This window comes from Oncorhynchus kisutch, linkage group LG28 (assembly GCF_002021735.2).
Source record: "Oncorhynchus kisutch isolate 150728-3 linkage group LG28, Okis_V2, whole genome shotgun sequence".
Lineage (NCBI taxonomy): Eukaryota > Metazoa > Chordata > Actinopteri > Salmoniformes > Salmonidae > Oncorhynchus > Oncorhynchus kisutch.
In genome coordinates this window covers 30243408-30258827 of record NC_034201.2, presented here as the reverse complement: position 1 = coordinate 30258827, position 15420 = coordinate 30243408, and the positions used below count along the sequence as shown (strand labels likewise).

Below are 15420 nucleotides of genomic sequence, written 5' to 3'. Positions count from 1 at the left end.
CCTTCAAGTGATAGGGTTAGGTGTGTGTGTGTGTGTATACAGTACATCCAATTGTGTGTGTGAGCACGACGGCGAGCCCGCCTGTGAGTGTGTGTTTTCAGGAGGGAACTGTAGTGAGTGAACAGGCAGCAAGGGGCTGGGGCTGAGTCTGTCTTTTTCAGCGCTCACAGCCCCCCTCAGGCTGGCTGCTCACATCAAAGAGAAGCCTTGTATCTCAGAGGAGCTTAGAAATTCAGCCCCAGGCTTGGCGAGGCCTTCACAGCTCTCGCCTAAGGGGCCTGAGCAGCCAACCAAGGGCCAAGAGCACTCAGACAAAAGCAGTGGATAACCGCACTAGGGGAGAGCCAAGGAGCTAGGACAGCGAGCCAAGCAAAGAGTATGCAGTGTCATCCTAGAGCTTGCTAAAGACAGTATAGGGGAGAATATAAATTCTTCTAGGTAGCACAAACTAGTGGTTTCTTGCTGGAGCATGATTTCTCGCTCTGCGATTGCTGAACATATAAAAAAAATGATGTTCTATGAATAATTTACTTCATAAATAGATAATATTAGCCCATTATGAAAGTACATTAATATTCAAGTGATGAGTTGGAGAGGAGGGTGTTTTTCAGAATCTGTTTAGTTTTCAGTTGGCAGCAACTGTCTATTCCCTTCATTACTCTTCCAAGTTACAAGCAGAGGCTTGTAAGAAAAAGTAAAACAAATATATAACATTCTGTTATAAACAGCAGTGCCCATAGGGGGAACAAAGGCACGTGCCCCCTCAGATTTGTCCTGTTTTTAAATTTGTCAGATGTTAAATTAATGTTAATGTTGAAGGAATTACTAATACATGTTTAAGCCCACGTTTTATCATTTTTATTTATAAAAAAGATCTATCGGCAGTATTTTGGGGAGGGGGCACACTGACTGGACCAGGAAAAGAGTACCCTGTTCTCAGCAGTAAGTGGTTCGTTCCAATGTGCACCACGGAGCAAGAGAGAGAGAGAGTAGAGTGACACACAGCATTTGATTTTAGCTGCCGTTGATTGGCAGGACTCGCAGGAGGTATATTTGTAAATGAATTTGATCAAGCTATGTAGCCTATTGATTTCATCTTGATGAATAATTTTATAAAGTTGGCTTTATCTAGCCAGTGTTACGATCGTTGTTCGAAATGGACCAAGGCGCAGCGTACTTAGAGTTCCACATGTTTAATAAATATAATGAAACTCACCAAAAACAATAAAGAAGCAAATGAAACGTGACGTTCTGTGCTGCTCACAGGCAGCTACACAAAAACAAGATCCCACAAACAACAAGTGGGGAAAGGCTGCCTAAATATGATCCCCAATCAGAGACAACAATAGACAGCTGCCTCTGATTGGGAACCATACCAGGCCAACAAAGACATAGAAAACATAGACTACCCACTCTAGTCACACCCTAGGCTGGGTAGTCTCTACGGTCAGGGCGTGACAGCCAGCTAGATATGTTCCCAATCTCCAGACCTCATAACTAGAAACCAAGCCATTTCAGACTATCAATCCAGTTAGAGGAGCTTGTCTGACTATCTTAGCTGGCATGCCTGCTGGCAAGGTTGGAAGACTTTAGAAAAGCAATCAATTACTAAATGTACTGAATAAGACTCACATTCCTTTCAACCTTTTACCCAGATTTTAGCAGAGATGCAGAGAAGCATATTACGTTTTTTTTTCTCCAAAGAACCACCAGTCAAAAGGATACAGACAGCTCAAGAGGTATACTTAAATATGCAGAAAAATGCTTGGTTTAAATGTAATTTAATGTGATAATATCATGATATTGTGTCTATTAATTATGATAATATGATATGTTCCTGTATTGATGATGTGTGTTACGATCCCATGTACTGTATTGTAATGTAAATATAATATCCTAGACATGGTAGTGCAGTATACAGTGTTAAGATTTTTATTTTTCTATTTTTTATTTCACCTTTATTTAACCAGGTAGGCAAATTGAGAACAAGTTCTCATTTACAATTGCGACCTGGCCAAGATAAAGCAAAGCGACACATACAACGACACAGAGTTACACATGGAGTAAAACAAACATACAGTCAATAATACAGTAGAAACAAGTCTATATATGATGTGAGCAAATGAGATGAGATAAGGGAGGTAAAGGCAAAAAAAAGGCCATGGTGACAAAGTAAATACAATATAGCAAGTAAAACACTGGAATGGTAGATTTGCAGTGGAAGAATGTGCAAAGTAGAAATAAAAATAATGGGGTGCAAAGGAGCAAAATAAATAAATAAAATAAAATAAATACAGTAGGGAAAGAGGTAGTTGTTTGGGCTAAATTATAGGTGGGCTATGTACAGGTGCAGTAATCTGTGAGCTGCTCTGACAGCTGGTGCTTAAAGCTAGTGAGTGAGATAAGTGTTTCCAGGGTCAGGGATTTTTGTAGTTCATTCCGGTCATTGGCAGCAGAGAACTGGAAGGAGAGGCGGCCAAAGAAATAATTGGTTTTGGGGGTGACCAGAGAGATATACCTGCTGGAGCGCGTGCTACAGGTGGGTGATGCTATGGTGACCAGTGAGCTGAGATAAGGGGGGACTTTACCTAGCAGGGTCTTGTAGATGACATGGAGCCAGTGGGTTTGGCGACGAGTATGAAGCGAGGGCCAGCCATCGAGAGCGTACAGGTCGCAATGGTGGGTAGTATATGGGGCTTTGGTGACAAAACGGATGGCACTGTGATAGACTGCATCCAATTTGTTGAGTAGGGTATTGGAGGCTATTTTGTAAATGACATCGCCGAAGTCGAGGATTGGTAGGATGGTCAGTTTTACAAGGTTATGTTTGGCAGCATGAGTGAAGGATGCTTTGTTGCGAAATAGGAAGCCAATTCTAGATTTAACTTTGGATTGGAGATGTTTGATGTGGGTCTGGAAGGAGAGTTTACAGTCTAACCAGACACCTAGGTATTTGTAGTTGTCCACGTATTCTAAGTCAGAGCCGTCCAGAGTAGTGATGTTGGACAGGTGGGCAGGTGCAGGCAGTGATTGGTTGAAGAGCATGCATTTAGTTTTACTTGTATTTAAGAGCAATTGGATGCCACGGAAGGAGAGTTGTATGGCATTGAAGCTTGCCTGGAGGGTTGTTAACACAATGTCCAAAGAAGGGCCAGAAGTATACAGAATGGTGTCGTCTGCGTAGAGGTGGATCAGAGACTCACCAGCAGCAAGAGCGACATTATTGATGTATACAGAGAAGAGAGTCGGTCCAAGAATTGAACCCTGTGGCACCCCCATAGAGACTGCCAGAAGTCCATACAGCAGACCCCCCGATTTGACACACTGAACTGTATCAGAGTAGTTGGTGATCCAGTCGAGGCAATCATTTGAGAAACCAAGGCTGTCGAGTCTGCCGATGAGGATGTGGTGATTGACAGAGTTGAAAGAACTTGGCCAAATCAATGAATACAGCTGCACAGTAATGTTTCTTATCGATGGCGGTTAAGATATCGTTTAGGACCTTGAGCGTGGCTGAGGTGCACCCATGACCAGCTCTGAAACCAGATTGCATAGCAGAGAGGGTATGGTGAGATTCGAAATGGTCGGTAATCTGTTTGTTGACTTGGCTTTCGAAGACCTTAGAAAGGCAGAGTAGGATAGATATAGGTCTGTAGCAGTTTGGGTGAAGAGTGTCCCCCCCTTTGAAGAGGGGGATGACCGCAGCTGCTTTCCAATCTTTGGGAATCTCAGATGACACGAAAGAGAGGTTGAACAGGCTAGTAATAGGGGTGGCAACAATTTCGGCAGATCATTTTAGAAAGAAAGGGTCCAGATTGTCTAGCCCGCCTGGTGTGTAGGGGGTCCAGATTTTGCAGCTCTTTCAGAACATCAGCTGACTGGATTTGGGAGAAGGAGAAATGGGGAAGGCTTGGGCGAGTTGCTGTGGGGGGTGCAGTGCTGTTGACCGGGGTAGGGGTAGCCAGGTGGAAAGCATGGCCACCCGTAGAAAAATGCTTATTGAAATTCTCAATTATAGTGGATTTATCAGTGGTGTCAGTGTTTCCTATCTTCAGTGCAGTGGGCAACTGGGAGGAGGTGTTCTTATTCTCCATGGACTTTACAATGTCCCAGAACTTTTTTGAGTTAGTGTTGCAGGAAGCAAATTTCTGCTTGAAAAAGCTAGCCTTGGCTTTCTAACTGCCTGTGTATAATGGTTTCTAGCTTCCCTGAAAAGCTGCATATCACGGGGGCTGTTCGATGCTAATGCAGAACGCCATAGGATGTTTTTGTGTTGGTTAAGGGCAGTCAGGTCTGGGGAGAACCAAGGGCGTGATTGTGTGATTTACAACAGTCAGAATTGCACCCTAATTAAAATGACAATTAAACATGTAACAAGGTATGCTTGGATAACATGTGCAGACAACTAGACATATTTTTGACAAAGAATTAGGCATAATGATTATAGCTCTAGATTGCAGGAGAAAAGCTGTTTCAAGTGTTTGAAAATGCTAAAATTCTCCAACCACTCCAACCAATACTCCAACCACCAAAATAATGTGTGCCTGACACCCCTGCTTGCAAGGACTTCTTAATTGCAATACTGCATTTTTAAAGGGCATTCCATTCAGAAGTTACACAAATAATGTGCTTGAAAATGGAGAAAATGGAGTGTTTGCGTGCTTGTGTGTGTGTCAAACCAATCAAACAGAAGAGGACAGGTGTTCCCTTCAATGCCTGATTCTTCTCAAGGTTAGTTCAAAGGAGTTTTGCCTTACCACTTTTTGGAGAAGTTTGCTGAATTAACAGAGAGAATTTACAGTATGGCACAAAGAGCTTTACATTGTAAATGTATTTTTTGAGACCACATCTTACCTGTACACGGCCCGCTTGTCTGACTCCAGCTGGGCCTGGGGGTCAAGGGTCACACTGACGGGGGTGTTCCCAGCCGCCGAGGATGCTGAGATGTGGACCTGCTGGGCCTTGGAGTTCTGTTGGGTGGTGCCTGTCATCTGAGGGCACAGCAAACAGAACCACAGTGAACTACAATACATAGACTGGTAGCCCTGGTCCCAGATCTGTATGTGAATAAGCCCTCTTTTGAATGGGCTTTTGACTTAGAAGACTGGGTTTGTGTTTCACTATCTTATCTCTATCGTGCAGACACACACCTTATCAGATTCTGTGAACTACATGAGAGTGGATAGACAACTGACTTGATCTTTCTACAAGGCCTATAAAAGATGAGTGTGTTACTGTGATGTGACAGTCTGGATGTGTACAATGCCTCTCTTCAATTGTGTTGGTCCCCTACCCCCACCTCTCTCTCTTTCTCATTCTCCCCCTTCATCCTCTCTCTCCCCTCAGCCTTTGGAGAGAAGGAAATTAGGCCCCCCCCCCTCCAAATCCCTCCTTACCCCACCCCCCCTGTGTTGGTTTGGGGAGGAAGCTTCAAGTCTTAATCCCAGCTCCAAATGGGAAATAAATTAGCTTCTTCACACTTAACTAGCTCTCATTTGCATTTTGTTGCCAACGCTGACTGAGACTCGGGAGATCTCCCCTGGCACTAATCCTCCGGGTGAAAGGAAAGAGTGGTAGAGAGGAGACAAGGAGGGGAGTGGTAAGGTGCTCTGGCAAACCTGCTCTACTTCCTTCTCTAGGATAGCTAGGATGAGGTTGAGGTTGAACTGTTTGTCTAAGGTCATTTTGTCTCCTAATGACGGTAGTTGAGATTGAGGTAGGGTAAGTCCTAGATAACAGGAGGCTGCTGATGGAAGGACGGCTGATAATAATGGACGGAATGGTGTGAATGGAATGGTATCAAACACGTGTTTGATGTGTTCGATACCATTCAATTTATTCTGTTCTAGCCATTACTGTACTTTCAGCCCATACCCCCCAATTAAGGTATTATCGGCAGCATGTGTCCTAGATATACAGTTTGGGCTAGCCTCTACTTCAAACTCTTATAACAATGTTTGTTTGGAAGTGCACTTGATTAAAGACAAATGATTTTTCAATTCATGAACTGAATTTCAATACATTTCCTGGATTGACTGAAATAAACAACTGTCTTGGACCCCAACCCTGAGCTGACCACTAGTGGTGTACTGACCTGTTGGCTCTCCTGGTACGATGGTGGAGGAACGCTCTGGGTGGCCATCATTGTCAGTGCTGGTGCTGGGGACACATGTTGCATCATGGGACAGCTTCACATGGAGACCTGCAGGGGGATACAAACACACATGGTGTTAGGAGTACATTACATGCATTTTTGTAGAGTAGTGAACTACATGTAGTTCAACTAGTAAGTTTACTACATTTTGCAGTAGCTTGGTGGTAGTTGAACTAAAGTCTAAACTAGGTTGTGTTTTCAGTAGTTAATTACTTTTTTGCCATGTAGCTGTGTAGCTAACTACTGGAACTACACACAACTCTTTTTGCAAAAACAAAAGAAGATATGGGTGAAGTAGGCAATCATTTACTTTATTTTTCAGCATCAGACCTGCCTCATTTTTACTTGAAAAATACTGTCGTTTTTTTTGTTTAATAGGCTAAATTACACAATGTTAACCCCAAAGTTATCTGTTCTTGTAATTTGTAGTCAGTGACATTTCAGATTTACATATGATCATTTTTCACAAAGTAGTTTGGATGTGAACTACTTTTTGAAAATAACTTTAGTTAAGTAAACTATATTTTTCTTAAGGTTAGCTTTAGTGTACCTTAACTTCTTACAGTGTAAAGTAATTGGTAGCTTGGTAATCTTTTCAGATGAGCTTCCCCAACACTGATTATACTGTATGTAAACATCAGGTGTTGTGTTGTGGTAGAAGTGGCCTCTAACTGCTGGTCCAGGGTCAGGCCCGTATTCATAAAGTGTCTCAGAGCAGTAGAGCTTATCTACAGTTATGCTTTTTACAATCGACCATGATGAAGAAGAGCTTGTTTCAATCCATATCGCAGAAGTTCAGCGCTATAGCGTGTTTGAAATTTAAAGGCGATGAATGCAGTCTCCACATTTCACGGTAAACCCTGTATATGTCGGTTCAATTCCGAAATTACCTTTAAATATCAATTACTCTAAAGCACTGAACATCCATTATACAGATTGAATCGAGCCCTAAGACTAGATCAACACCCCTCTGGGAAGCTTTATGAATAGGCCCGTGTATTTACTTATCCTCCTAATCAGCTTTAGTTGGTGTTTTTCCTTACTACTCTCAATACCTTGCTTGGTGCATTTCAATGTAGATTAATAAAATACTTGATTGTTTGGATTTAACAGGGTGATAACACATTTTATTAAAAACATTTACAAGCATTTAATGACTTGAATAAATATGCTTATGCAGCAATTGCCACATTTTGACAAAGGTAAGCAGAAAACTCCCTTTCACTAAATCCACACAATGATTAACTTGCTGTACAGTATGTCAAATGTATCTGGTGTTGAGAATGACTGAGCAGCAGTTGTCTGGTTTATTACTGTGCAAGGCAGCCACCAGGTGCTGCTATGATTAAGTAATGGGAGAGGGGAAGAATACTGAACTATCTGTAATTTTTCTCCTCCCTGTGTTTTCCGTCTGTCACTCCTACATTCTCTGTCTCTCTCTCAATTTAAAGGGCTTTATTGACATAGGAAATATATGTTTACAAGTGAAATAGATAATAAACAAAGTGAGGGAAAAAAATATGAACAGTAAACTTTACACTCCAAAGAGACATTCCAAATGTCATATTATGGCTATATACAGTGTTATAACGATGTTAAAATAGTTAAAGTACAAAAAGGAAAATAAATAAACATAAATATGGGTTTTATTTACAATTGTTTTGTTCTTCACTGGTTGCCCTTTTCTTGTGGCAACAGGTCACACATATTGCTACTGTGGTATTCCACCCAAAAGATACTGTATGGGAGTATATCAAAATGTTATTTGTTTTTGAGTTCTTTGTGGGTCTGTGTAATCTGATGAAAACGTGTGTTTCTAATATGGTTATACATTTGTCAGGAGGTTAGGAAGTGCAGCTCAGTTTCGACCTCATTTTGTAGGCAGTGTGCACATAGGCAGACCTGGCTCTCAAGAGAAGACAGGCTATGGCGGCCTCTCTCAATAACAAGGCTATGCTCACTGAGTCTGTACATAGTCAAAGCTTTCCTTAATTTTGGGTCAGTCACAGTGGTCAGGTATTCTGCCACTGTGTACTCTCTGTTTATGACCAAATACCATTCTAGTTAGCTTTTCTTAATTCTTTCCAATGTGTCAAGTAATTATCTTCTTGTTTTCTCATGATTTGGTTGAGTCTAATTGTGTTGCTATCCTGGGATTCTGTGGGGTCTTTTTGTGTTTGTGAACAGAGCCTCGGGACCAGCTTGCTTATGGGACTCTTCTCCAGGTTCATCTCTCTATAGGTGATAGCTTTGTGGGGTCTTTTTGTGTTTGTGAACAGAGCCTCAGGACCAGCTTGCTTATGGGACTCTTCTCCAGGTTCATCTCTCTATAGGTAATAGCTTTGTGGGGTCTTTTTGTGTTTGTGAACAGAGCCTCAGGACCAGCTTGCTTATGGGACTCTTCTCCAGGTTCATCTCTCTATAGGTCAAATCAAATCAAATTGTATTTGTCACATACACATGGTTAGCAGATGTTAATGCGAGTGTAGCGAAATGCTTGTGCTTCTAGTTCCGACAATGCAGTAATAACCAACAAGTAATCTAACTAACAATTCCAAAATTACTGTCTTATACACAGTATAAGATAAAGAATATGTACATAAGGATATATGAATGAGTGATGGTACAGAGCAGCATAGGCTAGATACAGTAGATGGTATCGAGTACAGTATATACATATGAGATGAGTATGTAAACAAAGTGGCATAGTTAAAGTGGCTAGTGATACATGTATTACATAAGGATGCAGTCGATGATATAGAGTACAGTATATACGTATGCATATGAGATGGATAATGTAGGGTAAGTAACATTATATAAGGTAGCATTGTTTAAAGTGGCTAGTGATATATTTACATCATTTCCCATCAATTCCCATTATTAAAGTGGCTGGAGTTGTGTCAGTGTCAGTGTGTTGGCAGCAGCCACTCAATGTTAGTGGTGGCTGTTTAACAGTCTGATGGCCTTGAGATGGCCCTGTTTTTCAGTCTCTCAGTCCCAGCTTTGATGCACCTGTACTGACCTCGCCTTCTGGATGATAGCGGGGTGAACAGGGAGTGGCTCGGGTGGTTGATGTCCTTGATGATCTTTATGGCCTTCCTGTGACATCGGGTGGTGTAGGTGTCCTGGAGGGCAGGTAGTTTGCCCCCGGTGATGCGTTGTGCAGACCTCACTACCCTCTGGAGAGCCTTACGGTTGTGGGCGGAGCAGTTGCCGTACCAGGCGGTGATACAGCCCGCCAGGATGCTCTCGATTGTGCATCTGTAGAAGTTTGTGAGTGCTTTTGGTGACAAGCCGAATTTCTTCAGCCTCCTGAGGTTGAAGAGGCGCTGCTGCGCCTTCTTCACGATGCTGTCTGTGTGAGTGGACCAATTCAGTTTGTCTGTGATGTGTATGCCGAGGAACTTAAAACTTGCTACCCTCTCCACTACTGTTCCATCGATGTGGATAGGGGGGTGTTCCCTCTGCTGTTTCCTGAAGTCCACAATCATCTCCTTAGTTTTGTTGACGTTGAGTGTGAGGTTATTTTCCTGACACCACACTCCGAGGGCCCTCACCTCCTCCCTGTAGGCCGTCTCGTCATTGTTGGTAATCAAGCCTACCACTGTTGTGTCGTCCGCAAACTTGATGATTGAGTTGAAGGCGTGCGTGGCCACGCAGTCGTGGGTGAACAGGGAGTACAGGAGAGGGCTCAGAACGCACCCTTGTGGAGCCCCAGTGTTGAGGATCAGCGGGGTGGAGATGTTGTTGCCTACCCTCACCACCTGGGGGCGGCCCGTCAGGAAGTCCAGTACCCAGTTGCACAGGGCGGGGTCGAGACCCAGGGTCTCGAGCTTGATGACGAGCTTGGAGGGTACTATGGTGTTGAATGCCGAGCTGTAGTCGATGAACAGCATTCTCACATAGGTATTCCTCTTGTCCAGATGGGTTAGGGCAGTGTGCAGTGTGGTGGACCTATTTGGGCGGTAAGCAAATTGGAGTGGGTCTAGGGTGTCAGGTAGGGTGGAGGTGATATGGTCCTTGACTAGTCTCTCAAAGCACTTCATGATGACGGAAGTGAGTGCTACGGGGCGGTAGTCGTTTAGCTCAGTTACCTTAGCTTTCTTGGGAACAGGAACAATGGTGGCCCACTTGAAGCATGTGGGAACAGCAGACTGGTATAGGGATTGATTGAATATGTCCATAAACACACCGGCCAGCTGGTCTGCGCATGCTCTGAGGGCGCGGCTGGGTATGCCGTCTGGGCCTGCAGCCTTGCGAGGGTTAACAAGTTTAAATGTCTTACTCACCTCGGCTGCAGTGAAGGAGAGTCTGCATGTTTTCGTTGCAGGCCGTGTCAGTGGCACTGTATTGTCCTCAAAGCGGGCAAAAAAGTTATTTAGTCTGCCTGGGAGCAAGACATCCTGGTCCGTGACTGGGCTGGATTTCTTCTTGTAGTCCGTGATTGACTGTAGACCCTGCCACATGCCTCTTGTGTCTGAGCCGTTGAATTGAGATTCTACTTTGTCTCTGTACTGACGCTTAGCTTGTTTGATAGCCTTGCGGAGGGAATAGCTGCACTGTTTGTATTCGGTCATGTTACCAGTCACCTTGCCCTGATTAAAAGCAGTAGTTCGCGGTTTCTGGTTAGGGAATGTTTTAATCGTTGCTATGGGAACGACATCTTCAACGCACGTTCTAATGAACTCGCACACCGAATCAGCATATTCGTCAATGTTGTTATCTGACGCAATACGAAACATCTCCCAGTCCACGTGATGGAAGCAGTCTTGGAGTGTGGAGTCAGCTTGGTCGGACCAGCGTTGGACAGACCTCAGCGTGGGAGCCTCTTGTTTTAGTTTCTGTCTGTAGGCAGGGATCAACAAAATGGAGTCGTGGTCAGCTTTTCCGAAAGGAGGGCGGGGCAGGGCCTTATATGCGTCGCGGAAGTTGGAGTAACAATGATCCAAGGTTTTTCCACCCCTGGTTGCGCAATCGATATGCTGATAAAATTTAGGGAGTCTTGTTTTCAGATTAGCCTTGTTAAAATCCCCAGCTACAATGAATGCAGCCTCCGGATAAATGGATTCCAGTTTGCAAAGAGTCAAATAAAGTTCGTTCAGAGCCAACGATGTGTCTGCTTAGGGGGGGGGATATATACGGCTGTGATTATAATCGAAGAGAATTCTCTTGGTAGATAATGCGGTCTACATTTGATTGTGAGGAATTCTAAATCAGGTGAACAGAAGGATTTGAGTTCCTGTATGTTTCTTTCATCACACCATGTCTCGTTAGCCATAAGGCATATGCCCCCGCCCCTCTTCTTACCAGAAAGATGTTTGTTTCTGTCGGCGCGATGCGTGGATAAACCCGCTGGCTGCACCGCCTCCGATAGCGTCTCTCCAGTGAGCCATGTTTCCGTGAAGCAAAGAACGTTACAGTCTCTGATGTCCCTCTGGAATGCTACCCTTGCTCGGATTTCATCAACCTTGTTGTCAAGAGACTGGACATTGGCGAGAAGAATGCTAGGGAGTGGTGCACGATGTGCCCGTCTCCGGAGTCTGACCAGAAGACCGCCTCGTTTCCCTCTTTTTGGAGTCGTTTTTTTGGGTCGCTGCATGGGATCCATTCCGTTGTTCTGTTTGAGAGGCAGAACACAGGATCCGCGTCGCGAAAAACATATTCTTGGTCGTACTGATGGTGAGTTGACGCTGATCTTATATTCAGTAGTTCTTCTCGACTGTATGTAATGAAACCTAGGATGACCTGGGGTACTAATGTAAGAAATAACACGTAAAAAAACAAAAAACTGCATAGTTTCCTAGGAACGCGAAGCGAGGCGGCCATCTCTGTCGGCGCCGGAACTGTGCACGTCCTAGCTTTGTTATGGAAGTTTTGGAAATTGCTTCTTTTTAGGTGATTCTAGAATTTAACAGCTATTTTCTGGATTCTGATTATTAGTGGGTATCGGCCTAATTCTGCTCTGCATGCAATATTTGGTGTTTTACATTGTACACTGAGGTTATTTTTTGCAGAATTCTGCATGCAGAGTTTCAATTTGGTGTTTGTACCATTTTGTGAATTCTTGGTTTCACCCCAGACCTCACAACCATAAAGGGCAATGGATTCTATAACTGATTCAAGTATATCAAGTATATATCATGTTGAATTGGTATATCGAATGTTATGTTCCTTTTGATGGCGTAGAAGGCCCTTCTTGCCTTGTCTCTCAGATCTTTTACAGCTTTGTGGAAGTTAACTGTGACACAGATGTTTAGGCTGAGGTATGTATAGTTTGTTGTGTACTCTAAGGCAACCATGTCTAGATGGAATTTTTATTTGTGGTCCTGGCAACTGGACCTTTTTTGGAACACCATTATTTTTTGTCTTACTCAGATTTACTGTCTGAGCCCAGGTCTGACAGAATCTGTGCAGTAGATCTATGTGTTGCTGTAGGCCCTCGCTGGTTGGGGACAGAAGCACCAGATCATCAGCAAACAGTAGATATTTGACTTCAGATTCAAGTAGCATGAGGCCGGATGCTGCAGACTGTCCTAGCTCTCTCTCTCTCTCATACATATGATACATTGTAGACGTGTATACCATAGCTTCTAAATAAGTCCACAAACAATGTAGCATCACAGAATAAGTGACATTGTAATAAGAAAACAACATTACACACAAAAGGGAATCAGTGCCCTTGTTTTTCCCATGTAGTGGGTAGTAGGTTATACTTATTACACCAATCTAATCAGTGTCCAATTAAAGCTCCAGTCAGTGGACTAATTGCTATTGTCCAGAGCTGGAGGAATCCTGCAGGGTTGTCTACTGTACCAAGTGGAGTTCCCTGGGGAGCTCATTGGCTTATAGGGTCTCTGGAGTTGACACACACACACACACACACACACACAAACACAGGGACCCCCTACCTGCATCACAACCTGTTAGGTAAACACAGCAGGCTCACCTCAGTGTGTTTCTAATGGTCTATCTATGTGACTGTGGGCTATATGTATATACTGACTACACAATACCTAACTTTTTGATACAATCATATTAACCTCATAGTAAGTCAAAAAATATATCCTAGTTTATACACTGCTCAAAAAATAAAGAGAACACTTAAACAACACAATGTAACTCCAAGTCAATCACACTTCTGTGAAATCAAACTGTCCACTTAGGATGCAACACTGCTTGACAATAAATTTCACATGCTGTTGTGGAAATGGAATAGACAACAGGTAGAAATTATAGGCAATTAGCAAGACACCCCCAATAAAGGAGTGGTTCTGCACCACTTCTCAGTTCCTATGCTTCCTGGCTGATGTTTTGGTCACTTTCGAATGCTGGCGGTGCTTGCGAGCAGTGGCAAAAAGGTTTGCTGTGTCTGTCAGCGTAGTGTCCAGAGCATGGAGGCGCTACCAGGAGACAGGCCAGTACATCAGGAGACATGGTGGAGGAGGCCGTAGGAGGGCAACAACCCAGCAGCAGGACCGCTACCTCCGCCTTTGTGCAAGGAGGAGCAGGAGGAGCACTGCCAGAGCCCTGCAAAATACCTCCAGCATGCCACAAATGTGCAAGTGTCTGCTCAAACGGTCAGAAACAGACTCCATGAGGGTGGTATGAGGGCCCGACATCCACAGGTGGGGGTTATGCTTACAGCCCAACACCGTGCAGGACGTTTGGCATTTGCCAGAGAACACCAAGATTGGCAAATTCGCCACTGGTGCCCTGTGCTCTTCACAGATGAAAGCAGGTTCACACTGAGCACGTGACAGACGTGACAGAGTCTGGAGACGCCGTGGAGAACGTTCTGCTGCCTGCAACATCCTCCAGCATGACCGGTTTGGCGGTGGGTCAGTCATAGTGTGGGCTGGCATTTCTTTGGGGGGCCGCACAGCCCTCCATGTGCTCGCCAGAGGTAGCCTGACTGCCATTAGGTACCGAGATGAGATCCTCAGACCCCTTGTGAGACCATATGCTGGTGCTGTTGGCCCTGGGTTCCTCCTAATGCAAGACAATGCTAGACCTCATGTGGCTGGAGTGTGTCAGCAGTTCCTGCAAGAGGAAGGCATTGATGCTATGTACTGGCCCGCCCATTCCCCAGACCTGAATCCAATTGAGCACATCTGGGACATCATGTCTCGCTCCATCCACCAACGCCACGTTGCACCACAGACTGTCCAGGAGTTGTCGGATGCTTTAGTCCAGGTCTGGGAGGAGATCCCTCAGGAGACCATCCGCCACCTCATCAGGAGCATAACCAGACGTTGTAGGGAGGTCATACAGGCACGTGGAGGCCACACACACTACTGAGCATCATTTTGACTTGTTTTAAGGACATTACATCAAATTTGGATCAGCCTGTAGTGTGGTTTTCCACTTTAATTTTGAGTGTGACTCCAAATCCAGACCTCCATGGGTTGACAAATTTGATTTCCATTGATAATTTTTGTGTGATTTTGTTGTCAGCACATTCAACTATGTAAAGAAAAAAGTATTTAATAAGAATATTTCATTCATTCAGATCTAGGATGTGTTATTTTAGTGTTCCCTTTATTTTTTTGAGCAGTGTATAAAACAACATTCCGGCTACCTAATCTTATTGGCCGAGGAGCATTCCTTAATATAACCCTGGAACCCTGACATTGTGATAAATGTCAAGTGTATTGCATTGTTAAAACCTCTTAAGTATCCACCACTTTATTTCAATTTTTTGACATACCTAAATCTAACTGCCTGTAGCTCAAGACCTGAAGCAAGGACATGCATATTCTTGATACCATTTGAAATGAAACACTTTGAAGTTTGTGTAAATGTGAATGTGAAATGAATGTAGGAGAATATAACACATTAGATCTGGTAAAAGATAATACAAAGAAAAAAACCATCATCTTTGAAATGCAAGAGAAAGGCCATAATGTATTATTCAAGCCCAGGCACAATTTAGATTTTGATGGCAGCAGTGTGTGTGCAACGTTTTAGACTGATCCAAGGAACCATTGCATTTCGGTTCAAAGTTTTGCCAAAATGGGCCTAATTGGTTTATTAATAACTTTTCAAGTTCATAACTGTGCACTCTTCTCAAACAATAGCATGGTATTCTTTCACTGTAAAAGCTACAGTAAATTGGACAGTGCAGTTAGATTAATTAACAAGAATTTAATCTTTCTGCCAATATCAGATATGTTTATGTCATGGGTAATTTTCCTGTTACTTACAACCTCATGCTAATCGCATTAGCGCAAATTAGCTCAACCGTCCCGTGGAAGGGACACCTATCT

At 43.7% G+C, this 15420-nt stretch overlaps 1 protein-coding gene across 1 annotated transcript in view; it reads right to left on the bottom strand.

Annotated features, from left to right (window-relative positions):
- The window catches only part of LOC109872944 (homeobox protein PKNOX2), a 96870-nt gene that overhangs the window by 42798 nt on the left and 38652 nt on the right, over positions 1-15420 (bottom strand). Inside the window, exons 2-3 of the mRNA XM_020464376.2 lie at positions 6095-6202; positions 4855-4991 (exon numbers count right to left, since the gene is read on the bottom strand). Of these exons, the coding sequence (XP_020319965.1) occupies positions 4855-4991; positions 6095-6181 (224 nt within the window). The 5' untranslated portion in view covers positions 6182-6202. The remainder of the gene's footprint in view (positions 1-4854; positions 4992-6094; positions 6203-15420) is intronic.